The 12568-nt window shown below is 37.1% G+C and overlaps 1 protein-coding gene across 2 annotated transcripts in view; it reads left to right on the forward strand.

Moving 5' to 3' along the window:
• The window catches only part of GARNL3 (GTPase activating Rap/RanGAP domain like 3), a 45326-nt gene that overhangs the window by 23514 nt on the left and 9244 nt on the right, over window positions 1–12568 (forward strand). For both annotated transcript variants that reach the window (XM_027892976.1, XM_027892977.1), the window contains exons 14-24: window positions 139–245; window positions 1062–1183; window positions 1962–2066; window positions 4623–4697; window positions 5609–5720; window positions 6467–6565; window positions 7125–7241; window positions 7895–8067; window positions 8380–8538; window positions 9354–9420; window positions 12156–12263. In XM_027892976.1, the coding sequence (XP_027748777.1) occupies window positions 139–245; window positions 1062–1183; window positions 1962–2066; window positions 4623–4697; window positions 5609–5720; window positions 6467–6565; window positions 7125–7241; window positions 7895–8067; window positions 8380–8538; window positions 9354–9420; window positions 12156–12263 (1244 nt within the window). The remainder of the gene's footprint in view (window positions 1–138; window positions 246–1061; window positions 1184–1961; window positions 2067–4622; window positions 4698–5608; window positions 5721–6466; window positions 6566–7124; window positions 7242–7894; window positions 8068–8379; window positions 8539–9353; window positions 9421–12155; window positions 12264–12568) is intronic.

Consider the following 12568-nt stretch of genomic DNA (forward strand, 5'->3'; position numbering starts at 1 on the left):
TTCAAAGTTCTTATGTAAGAAGACGTACCCAGATGACAGGTGATGACAGGTTCCATTTCTTCTGTTTCGAATAGCGTCTATAAAAAGGGTAGGGTTTGAATGTGACTCAATATACATAAAGATTTGTACTTCCAATAGGCTGAAAATATTTTCAGAAGAAAGTGTTCCTCTGTTTGGGCCTCCCCTTCCGTCCCCACCTGTGTTTACAAATCACCAGGAATTCAGGGATTTTGTGTTGGTGAAACGTAAGTTGGTTTGTACTTTGTTAGAAACACTTTTTTAATAAGTGCTTTAACAAATTGAAACTCACGATACTTAAAATGTAAACATATTCTGTTGTGTATGTTGCTGGTTTGTATGCAATTTCTTTTTTCAAATCGGTAACATAGGTGGGATGTCAGTTCCATCAAACTGTTCTAGTAAGATTAACAAAAAAATGAATTTCTCTGCCTCTTGGGCCACTAGGTACAAGCTGACTTTTACATTTGCAGAATGTGCAGCCATATTTAGCTTTGCATTTTCTTAAAGGATTTGGAGATCTGAAAGAATTTATAATGCTGTTCATAATTTAGTAATAGGAAGTGTTAGTATCTCTGAAAACCTGAAAATAGAAGCTTTTCTGAATATTTTCTTAAAGGTGCTGAAATGCACCTGTGCAGCACTTTTTAATTCTGTGAGGATTCAGTTCCAGTTTTCAGTGATCCTTATTTGCCCTTCTAAATCAGCGAGAAGGAAATCTTTGAGAACTGCTCATGATGATTAGAATTAGATGCTTACCTGACAGGAAGTTGACTGATAACTCATTTCATGTATTTAAATTGTTTAATACTTAAATTGATTATCAGTTAGGGATGCCCTGTGGAATTCTCCTATTACTGATTTTTCTCTTTTAAGCTTAAGGGATTGTTACTCACTAAAAACAAAACAAAACAAATGCAAACAGGAGGCAACTCTAAATTAATAAGGGCAAAATAGGTGTTTTGGTACAGAAGCAAACTAGAGTCAGTGGAAGTTGTCAAAGTTCATTTTGGTAATATATCTTTTTTTCCGTAATTTTTTAGTAATAAATGGGGAAAAAGCCACCTTGGAAACACCAACATTTTCTCAGAAACGTCAGCGCACTCTAGACATGCTGATCCGCTCTTTATACCAAGACATGATGCCTGATCTACACAAGGTAAATGTAAGTCAGAAGTTTCTGCATCCCCTCACATGTGCTCGCCTCACTAGTGGATTGACTGTTTTGATGCTTTAAAAGAGTGTCATCTCATCCTAATGAGCACTGAATTGCATACGACTAGGCTAAATATAAACTGTGATATAACTTATTTTACAGTTACTCGCAAGTTGGCAGAGAATCCTTTCTGGATAGGACTCTTTACCAGGTGTGAGGAGAAGCATAACAATGTCATACTTTGTGTAAGCTTACCCACAGCAAGGGAATAGGAAATTTAGGCACTGAAAATATTTTATGAATTAGTCTTGTCACCATAAAAACTGCATTTACTCATTCTGTTATGTGTCAGTTTGGATCATTTTTACTGTTAGATGAGATAGCTATTTTGGAGGATGAAGACTTCTCAATAAGGCAATTCCTAACTAACTAAAAAGAAGTTCAGTACTTCTAAAACTAACAAGGTGCTATTTTTTTTCCCCATTATTTCTCTTATCTAAATAGATCTGCCTAACCTTTTTTTTTCCATATATTTATGTCATATATTCATGTGGTATGATTGCACAGAACATGACAGTGGTAAACTATGACAAGTTGGAAGGTAAAGCACTCAAGGATTGGGAGAGTTGAAATTTCTCCTCTCTGAGAAGCTATACAGTTAGATTCATTACTACAGGAAAGTATGTAAAACCAGAAAATTTAAATGATGTCACATTAAGTTACTTCAGATGAAAAGATTTTGAAAACCTTTCAGGTTTATTTTTTTAACCAGAATTTTCTGTTTTAGAACATGCTCAATAGAAGGTCCTTCAGTGATGTGTTACCAGAGTCCCCAAAATCAACACGGAAGAAAGAGGAAGCTCGACAAGCAGAGTTTGTTCGGCTCGGTCAGGTAGGGTCAGTTTAGAAGGTATGCAGGTAGGGTTACAAAGACTGTGTCACCCCTTTTGTTAGAATTTGATTAGCTTGCAGTTATGTCAGGACTTCATGGAGTTTTCTGTGATCAGAAATAGTTTTCTAGTATTGCATTTTTTTAAGCTTCATTAACATAAAATATGAATAGAAGTATTTATCTGTAACACCTAAGGTACACAACACAAGTACAAATACTTATATAGTACCTAAGCTAAATGAAGTTTGGAAAAATCAAACCTTAGAATCAAACATAGAAGGTCTTTCCCTGCTTTATGCAGCAGATGCATTCTGCCTCCAAGCAGAAGAGTGCTCTCTCTTTTTCCGTGTTTTGGAAAAACATAAACTTTCATGGATTTCTTCCATGTGTTTTACTAAAATTGAATTTCGTAGAAAATACTTAGCCTACTGTAGTCAGGAAGAAGTTTCAACAATCTTTCTGCTAAATCAGAGGTTGCTGCACATCTTTGAACATACCAGATGCTAACTCCGATCTTCTATGGGCTTATTAATATCTTGATTCAGTGAGGAGTAAAACTTCCAGATGATTAAGATAGTCTGCTTTGATCTGACAGTTCATTTTAGCAAAAAAGTCAATAGTGTCTATGCTTCCCCTGTCCTTTCTCACTTGTTTCTTCTTGATTCTGGACTGGTGTCATGGTTCTGCAGCTTATCTTAAGAATATCTCTTTCTGAGCTGATTTAACTCAGCAGGAGTTAACAGACCAGGAAACCAAAACAAACAAACAAAAGAAACAAAACAAAAATTCACGCTTACCAACAAACCCCAAGTCTCCTCTCTTCCCTTCCTTTTTTTTTTTTTTTTTTTTTAATTGTAGTAATCTAAGGAATAGATACGATAGATTCCGAGAAGTTCTGGTTAAAGGAAGAGAATGATACCAGGTGGTTGAGAGCTGGTTCAAAAAAATCTTGGGGCTATTAAAGATTGCACTGACAAGAACTGCAAAGGCTACTCATCTGTGCTTTGCCCACCCTTTCCCCCATCACCTTGAAATAACTAGACACTTTAGGCAGGTTAAAAAAAAAAAAAAAAAAAAAAAAAAAAAAAAAAAAAAAAAAAAAAAAAAAAAAAAAAAAAAAAAAAAAAAAAAAAAAAAAAAAAAAAAAAAAAAAAAAAAAAAAGCGATTGTAATACTGAGACAGAAGTAACTAATGATTTATTCCCTAAGTTTACTTTACATAAGTTGAAGAAAAACAAGATTATTAAAAGTATAGAAACCTATAGCTTGAGCCCCTTCCACCTCCCACAAGTTAAACGCTGATAAGATACTCATGTAACAAATCTAGTTGGGACTCATTTCTTAAGCAAGACTCCATCCTTAACATGATCTTCACTGAAGGAAAATCCAGTATGTGGGCTAAAAATTCGTAGATAGCTGATTGTGTTTTTCTTGGAGCTTCTTTTCACATCAAAATCTTTCCCTTGTCTGAAATATCTTTCCTCTAAGTTACAAACTATAGGCTTGAACACATTTTAAAGTGCCTTCCAAGTAGCTGTTAATCATTCTTGCCAAACTATGAATGTATTTCTCCTTTAGTTGTTGGTGTTAGCTGTTTAGTTAGTTGAGTTTTTAGATGGTAAACAAAACTCATTGATGACTGATTCAGCAGTATATTTAAATCATTTATTTATTGTCAAAGTGGTCTCTTCTGACTGGTGAGATGGAATTAAAGTGTTCATACAGTGAAGTCTTTTGTGTATCTCTGTAAGCTGACAGCCATGTTTAATGCAAATGTGCAAATGGTACATGCGGCCGATTACTGCCACTTCATAGAGACTATGCATGATTGTTGGCAAATTTTGGGGCAATAAAATTGGGTTTATATTAGTTCTGAGCTTTGCATTCAGGAATGCCGTGACAATTCCATGTGTCACCGATTTATAGGAATACATCTGTAAAAGTTAGCAATGAAGGTATGTAAGATACCTTAAAGAGACTTATTGTGCAACTCACTGAAACTAAGTATGTATGATATTACTCTGGAGATCTTGACTCTTTCAAAATTACGTCTCTTCTAGTTGAAGAATTTGTTATCCTGTGACTGTGTGTCATTGGGGTACCTAGCAATACATAGATAGTTTTTGACTTAGTGTTTGGAAGTTTTGTAAGTAAAAAGCTAGTTTGTGTAACCGATAAAAGAATCCTCTGTAATCCATCTAGATTACAGAGTAAATTGTGTAGATGTTTAGCTTGTATTGTTTGAGGTGGAGGTTTTTCTCTGTTATTATGTTTGAATCTTCTTTTCTGATTTTGAGTTTCCATTTAGAAAGCAAACAAACAAAAAACCTAAAAAACCCAGCCAATATATGTTTAGGCTGAGAAAATATATAGTAACCATCTAGTGATTCATGTAGACTTTGTTAAGTGTACAAAATTCTACTTCTTTTCTAATAAGTGGTATAGGAATTTCGAACTGGAGTTACTTTGTTGTCCTAAATTGCCCTTTTTATATAGTCATTAGCTTCGGTATTGCTGACAAAAACTCAGTTTAAATAAAACATCTGTTTGTATTAGGCATTGAAATTGAAAACCACTGTGAAAGGGGATACCACAGCTAACTTGGCAACCACAAGCTTTTGTAAAAAGGAGGTGAGTGAAACTGTCTGTCTGAGAAAACTTATGAAAAATTAAAAATTATCTAGTATGGCATGTGTTTATTCTGTAATTACATGCTGCAGCAGAAAAGGTGAAATGTATAGTAGCAAAGTGATTCCGCAGTCACTATCAGATTAATAAAGGATGAGCCTGGGGCAGAAGCACTTCTCAAGTTAAAGCATGGACATTTTTATATCTGAGAAAATTTGATGAAAGTGCCATTTTCCAAATGCAATCATCTTTTATTTTAACTTCAACAAGTTTAGAAAAAAATTTAGTTGTGTTTTCATTCTGTGTAGTACTAGATTTTGTTTGAGATCATAAGGGAGTGAAATATGCAAACTACAGTCTTCTGCATGCATTTTATATACAGAAGCTTCAGAACAGCATCTAAAATTTCAGATACTAGCTAGTATATAAACTGGGAGAGGAGGAGCGGACTGGGAGGTAAATACAGAGAAGAACACAGGATGAAAGAACAATTCAGTAGAAAGGCAGTTTTAACTATACCACATACTAGTGACTAAACATCACAAACTGAACCATAAAATGTAACCAAATTGCGTATACATGGTAGTACGTATGTTTTAAGTCTACCAGTCTGGGTTTTTTAAAGTAAAGTGCATATGGAGTATTTCCAGGGTTGCACTGAGTGTCAGCTGCATGTGTTTCCAGTGTTTCAGGAATGTGTCTTATATTTACTAGTCTCCATGCCAGAATTAATGCAGAATTTCCTCTGCCAGAAAATTAACACAGTTTTGATATTTCAAAAAATGTACTGTTTGGAAATGTATCCTGCCAAAAGCATTTACATGTTAATATTTGCCATTGTCCATCACATTCTGTGTCTGTATGATCTGTATTTCTTAGTGTACTTAATTTGTATCCCTTATGTTGCTTCATAGCCTTGGGAATCTCAATCTTTCTGCAGTAATTTTCCTCATGAGGTTGTCTGTGCAGATTCTTGGGGCCAGTCCTTGCTGGTTTCTACAGATGCTGGCATCTTGTTAATAGATGGTTAGTAAATGATCCGGTGTTTTTGTGTCAATTTTTATGTATCTGACCATTTTCTTGAAAATGTGTGTTTGTAAGGTGTGTTCAGTTGTTGGTAGGTCTTTACTAACTTGGGGTAGTTACTAATCCAAGTGAATTTACTGCATTTATGTAACCTAGCCGCCAAAATTCTCTCCGCACTGGAATCAAACCATATTGGGGAGTGAACGTTAATGCAGATTTCTGAATGTTTTCTTATTTCAGATGTTGTTTTCTTGATCGTCTGAAAAGGCTTAAGAGGTCACATCCAGGCTCAGGGAGTGGCTAAATGGCTTGTCTGATTTCTTATCCCTTCATGATAGTGAGCATGAAGCCAAGGGCTTACATGACAGTGAAAGCCTGCCTCTTCCTTTAGCATTTATATTACTGTTTGATCCCTTATCTTCTGTGTGCCAGATAAGGCCAGCAGGACTGAGGGAATGCAGTTAGTTCTTGGTCATAGTTCTTAAACTTTCCAAAGGAAAGTTCCTTTTAGGTTTCAGTTGCATAATCTGATCCGTGGCAATCATAAAACTCTCCTGTGAGGAAGTATTGACTATGATGCTGTGGTATATGTAGCAGCTTTGTGCAGGTTTGTTTTTTTTTATTTTTCCTCTCTCCATTTTTTTAAGAAAAAAAACAGGTTTTTATTAAAAGAAAGAAAGGGTTCGAAACTAGTGACTACCAAAGTTAAGCAGGATTTTGAATACATATGTGTGTTTCTTTTTTAGATGGTCAACCGTTAGTGCAAGTATTTGATAAAACTCTCCAAATAAAGCAGATGCACGTGTTGGAAGCTCTGGATCTTTTGATTGCCCGAACAGACAAAGGTAGGAGACGTCCCTGTTCTTTGATTCCTGTATGAATCTGGCTGTGGCTTGGTATGTGTGTCTCGTGAGGCAATTGTGTCTATCAGCATTGGTATATTAGATGCTTTATTTAGAATGAAGGAGCACATACAGAAACTACTGTTACTTTCTGAGAGGCTGGGAAGGAGTTGGAGGTGGAAATACCTAAATGCTCGTTCGTGCTTCTTTCAAGGCAAGCCTGAAACTGGTCATACTGTCTGTTTATGGTCACCATTAGAACTCAACATTTTTTGCAAATATCTGTGACTGAATTATATATTCATTCAGTTGCACAAAAACATGGGGGTAATTACTTATGCTGTCACTATTTTACAAAATGTGTTTCATTATGCTGTTAAATGTTACCGCACCCTAGAGCTATAGAATGTATTTTCTCGAAGCTTCTGGTATAAAACAACTTAAAGCATTATGCTTTGTTTATATTTGCTCTGTTTATGAGATGCTGCTGCTCTTTTGAAGTATTAATTTCAAACTGCCACTTTTTTTAACTTGTTGTTTCCTGGTTCTCTTCCTATGTCAGGGAAAGACTCTCGTCTCCTTGTCTTCAGACTCAGTGCTGTCCAAAAAGATATAGAGACAAAGCAAATTATAAGAAGCAAATACGACTGCAGAGAAAATAAACTAGAGAGAACAAAAGGTGACATTATTTCCACTGTAGTATGGTGCTGGTAGTTGCCAGGGGCTTTTTAGCTCCCTTGAGGCAGTTGTAGGTGTTCACTTTAGTGTTTTCTCTTGACAGTTAATTCAAGCTTTCTTAAGCTTATACTTGAAAACTAGTCTGGTATAGTTCAGCACAACATATTAGAGTGTTGTAAAAGTGTCATATTGACAATTGCTGCTACTGAAAAGCGTTAGAGAAAAATAGGATTTCAGGATTGGGAGGTATGAGAAGAACTTTGCAGAGATTTAAACTGAAATAAAGCACACTTTAAATTCAAGGAACACTGGCAGACCTCCATTAAATAGCAGTTCTTACATTAGTCTGGGTGTTGCTGATTATTTTAGTAGACATAAACATTTTCTGGTCTTCAGAAGCAAGCTGCTTTGTAAAGCTGGAACCTGCAGGATAGTGAAAATCCATGTATTTAGGAATAAAGGTAAAACGGATTTCAAAGGAGTCATAGGCTTTTGTCTTTTTCTAGAAGTTGATGTTATCCTATTGCAAGGGGTTAATTCTGTCTTGCTAGGACATGCATCAGAACCCTGTTGTACTAATCATCATACAGATACAAACCAAAAAAAACCAGACCCTACCCCAACCACTTACAGTCTAGAACATTATTTCCTCAGGCTGCCATTTGTATGCCATAAATACTCACCATGGAAGTGAATTGAGGATTGTTGTGGCTATTCGAAACAAACTACTTCTTGTCACAAAGAAATATAATCCACACAGCAGTTTAACCAGCAACTCTGTGCTCTCATCGCCTGAATCTCCTGTAGAAGAGTTCCAGTACATCCGGGTATGTGTAATCTAATTACTAATTACTTTAACAGACTGAGCAGCACTCAGCTAGTGCGGGGATTGTGGGAAAGGCAAAGAATGTGCATTATCATCACCCCAAACCTCCAGACAAATAAAAGTGAGATGCCGTATGATGGAGTTTGATCATATATATGACAAAGAAATCTTTCAGATTTTTTAGAAATTAGATTTCAGGTTGTTCTTTGTCATGTTGCTGCACTCAGAGCACATCCCTTTAAAATCATGGAATACCTGCAGCACCCACAGTAGGATCTTGAAAAAGAGAGTAATTCTATTATTTACGTTGTAGGAAATATGCCTTTCTGACCCCCCAGTGGTTATGACACTGGTGGATGGACCTACTGGAGACAGTGACAATATGATCTGTGTAGCGTATCGTCACCAGTTTGATTTAGTCAATGAGAGCACGGGGGAGTCCTACAGATTGCATCACGTTGAAACAAACAAGGTAACTTTACATCATTGAAACTACGTTTTTGCAGAGCCCCACCGAACATAATTTCTTGCAGACTCAGTGCATCCTGTGCTGACCTCCTGGGAGTGTAATTTATAGAGATCTTCACGTCTGTTACTTTTCACTTCTGTAATGCTGCTTTGTGGCACCCAGAGATATTTTTTCTTTTTGGGATATGTGATAATAAGAACTCCCAAGAGAGATAATTATAAGATATGATATGTGTAGTGGGTTGACCTTGACTGAATGCCAGGTGCCCACCAAGCCTCAGGAAAGAGACTGTGTTTCAGCCTCTGGAATATTGTTACCACCATAAATTCATTCTTCTCCTTTCTCAGTCAACAGTTTGGTTTTCGCTTTATCTTTGTGGTATCAAAGTTTTGTTGTTCATGAAATTGAATGAAAATAACTTCAGTTGTTGGCCACCAGTTTCTCTTTGAGATTTGCCTATTTACATGAACTATGGCTAAGATTTTTACACATAGCTTATATTTCTATTTAAGAAACTGCTGCCCAGTCATATAATAACTGAATCTTTCTATTCTGGACATTAGAATTAATAACAAAAGAGTCTGCATTTAGAACATGTTTATCTATTTATTTACTTATTTCCTTCTTTTTTTTTTTTTTTTTTTTTTTTTTTTTTTTTTTTTTTTTTTTTTTTTTTTTTTTTTTTTTTTTTTTTTTTTTTTTTTTTTTTTTTTTTTTTTTTTATCCTCCAACTGATTGTATTGCTTGTTAGTCAAAACTCTATTGGAATAATCACAGTATCCTCTGCCGGCTCATAACCTTTTCCATTATCATTGCAGGTTAATTTTGTTGCAGCTATTGATGTATATGAAGATGGTGAAGCTGGTCTACTGTTGTGTTATAACTGTAAGTGCTAAGGGAAGGATAAAAATGGTAGTAGCGCGATCTGCACATATAATTATTTTTCGCTGGAGTCTAGGTCTGTGTTTTAAAATAAATTTTACCATTTCATGAAAAGTTTGTCAAATATATTCTTTTGAACTTAAATGCATATTGGAGAGACTAGAAATTCAAGTATTATTTTAGACATACTAGTTGTTTTATAGATGTGCGTCTCTGTAGATGCTGCCATGTTAAAAAAGTCCTGTTTTTTCAGATCTGGCTCATTCTTTAGGTAGTTACACAGTTACTAGGTGTCTTCAAGACATGTCCAATTTAGCATTTCATCCCTTTTTCCTTGTGTGATGTCCCATTCTGTCACTGTGTTTTTTCTTCTGCCTACTTCTTAGCACTATTGCATTATTTCACTGTAATTCTCTCAATCTCCTTTTATAAAATGGTCTTGGATATAGAATCATAGAATGTTAAGGGGTTGGAATGGACCTTAAAAATCATCTAGTCCCAACCCTCCCTGCCATGTGCACAGATACCTCCCACTAGAAGAAGTCGCTCAAGGCCTTATCCAGCCTGGCTTTGCACACTGCCAGAGTTGGGGCATCCACAACCTCTCTGGACAACATGTTCTAGAGTCTAAACATTCTCATAATAAAATATTTCTTCCTAATATCTAACATAAATTTCCCCACTTTCACTTTGTACCCATTACTCCTTGTCCTGTCGCTACACTTCCTGATAAAAGAGTCCCACTCTGGTTCCTTGGAGGCCCCTTCAGATACTGCAGGGTTGCTATGAGGTCTCCACACAACCTTCTCGTCTCCAGACTGAATGGCCCCAACTCTCTCAGCCTGTCCCCATGGGGGAGGTGCTGCAGTCCTCCTGTCAGCTTCGTGGCCTCCTCTGGACTTGGCCCAACAGTTCCATGTCCTTCTTCTGTTGGGAACACCAGAATTATACACAGGAGTCCAGGTGGGGTCTCCCAAGAGCAGAGGGGGAGAATCCCTCTTCTTGACCCACTGCCCACGCTCCTTTGCATGCAGCCCGGGATTCCATTAGTTTCTGGGCTGGGAGCACTCACTGCTGGCTCATGTTGAGTTTTTCATCAGCCGTCATCCCTAAGTCCTTCTCCCAGGGTTGCTCTCAATCCCTTCAACGCCCACCCTGTAGGTGTGTCCGGTGTAGGATCTTGTGCTTTGTTTTGTTGAATTTCATGAGGTTTGCGCAGTCCCGCCTCTCAGGGCTGTCAAATTCCCTCCGGATCCATCTCTTGCCTTCGGTGTGTTGACAGCGCCACACAGATCGGTGTCGTCAGCAAACTTATTGAGTGCCTTGATCCCACTGTCCCTGTCACTGATAAAACTGTTGAACAGTATCAGCCCCAGTACTGATCTGTGAACGATGCCACTCGTCACTGATCTCCATGTGGACCATGAGCCATTGACCACAACTCTTTGTGTGTGGTTGTCCAGTCAGTTCTTTATCCACCAAGTGTTCCATCCACCAAATCCATCTGTCTCCAATTTGGAGACGATTATGTCATGCAAGACAGTGTCAAATGCTTTGCGTTTGACAGGTAGACCATGTCAGTTGCTCTGCCCTATCCGCCAATGCTGTAGGCCCGTCACAGAATGCCACCAGATTTATCTGGCATGATTTCCCCTTTGTAAAGCTGTTACCAGTCAATATATAAAATGCACATATACTCTTCTCTGCAGTACACAGGTAATTCTGATCCTCATGAAAGTAGAAGCACTTGGCATGAAACAGCCTATGTGAGGCAATGCTGAAGGCATGGCTTTCTCCGTAGCAGAAGACATGTCCTGTTTGCCTCTCCAGAGTGAACATCAATGGAGGCAGGATAAACATGCCTGTGTTCTGGCACTGGCTATCAAATTGTTACCATGGAATGAGTTGTAAATGTCTCTAAACTCTGTGAGGCCCTATTGGTACTGGTTGCTTGCCATGTCCTACCTGGTTCTGGTTCTCTTAGCACTGCTTCAGAATTAAAAAGCTGTCTGACCAGAGCACAGTAAATTCCCTATATTTCTTTTTGGGATAGAACTGTTGCTTAGCCAAAGCTAACAAACTTAGCTGATCTGAAAGTTATAATAAAGGTGTTGCATGCGCTTACAGCAACTTGAATTCCTATTTCTAGGATGGTGTCTCAGGGAAACCTACATTTGTTCTTTAGAGAATTTTAGGATTCTGAAAGAATCATTATAGAACTAATATGAAAACACAGAATTTGGCAGTGTCCAAAGTTTGAATTAAGAAAAAACATGTAATATGTTAATGGATGTAAACTTTGATTCAGTGTAAGGACATCACTTACAGGGGGAAAAAAACCCATTTTGCCTAAAAAGTATAAAAGAGCTGTAAGCAGCACATGTTTGACAGGATCATAGTTGTTTAGCTGGAGCCCCTGGTACACACATAGGAGCTTGTCAAGAAAAAAATACGATCACAATTGCTTCTTGTCTCTAAGCTTTCTTATTGTTTGCTGATACGACTTCTCAAGTCCTGTATTTTAATAGATGCTTGATTAGCACTAGTGCATGTGTTTAAAAAAAATTCTGTTAGTACTGGTAGGTTCCCCTTTATCTAGTTCTGTCTGTTAACAATTCAGAATTACATGCTTGATTATGTATAAAATGACCACACTTCTGCAAAATCTCCCTATAAAATTGGTGTTTGTCACTTACACTGTAAGGTTATTGATGTTGATTTTTTCTATTTTGTTACAGATGTTTGCCAATACAGGAAGGTATATCCTTTCAGTGGAGGTTCTCCTCTGATCCAGCCATCAGCTTATGACTTCCACTTCAGCTGGAATCAAGTTCCTTATGCTGTTGGTAAGAAAATATCTCTTTTTACTAGATGGTTGTTTTTTTCATTACCATTATAGCTCGCACTTGGTTCTTAATTGAATTACCATGTTCTAGGAACACTTCATTACTTTGTTACATTCATGATGCCACTTGAGCTTAGTTTCTGCATATGATAATTATAGAAAATGTAGTCTTGGTGCCAAGTTCTTCCTCTGCTGAACTCTTTCTTCTGCTTTTCATTTTCCATTCAGTCTACGTTCTGCCAGGCACGGAGAGAGAAGTTTTCTTCAGGATTGATGTAGCTCCATGTCCATCCAGTTAGACAAACT

The sequence above is a fragment of the Empidonax traillii genome, unplaced genomic scaffold (genome assembly GCF_003031625.1).
Source record: "Empidonax traillii isolate 1590-97213 ecotype Southwest subspecies unplaced genomic scaffold, ASM303162v1 scaffold375:size1330703, whole genome shotgun sequence".
Taxonomy (NCBI): domain Eukaryota; kingdom Metazoa; phylum Chordata; class Aves; order Passeriformes; family Tyrannidae; genus Empidonax; species Empidonax traillii.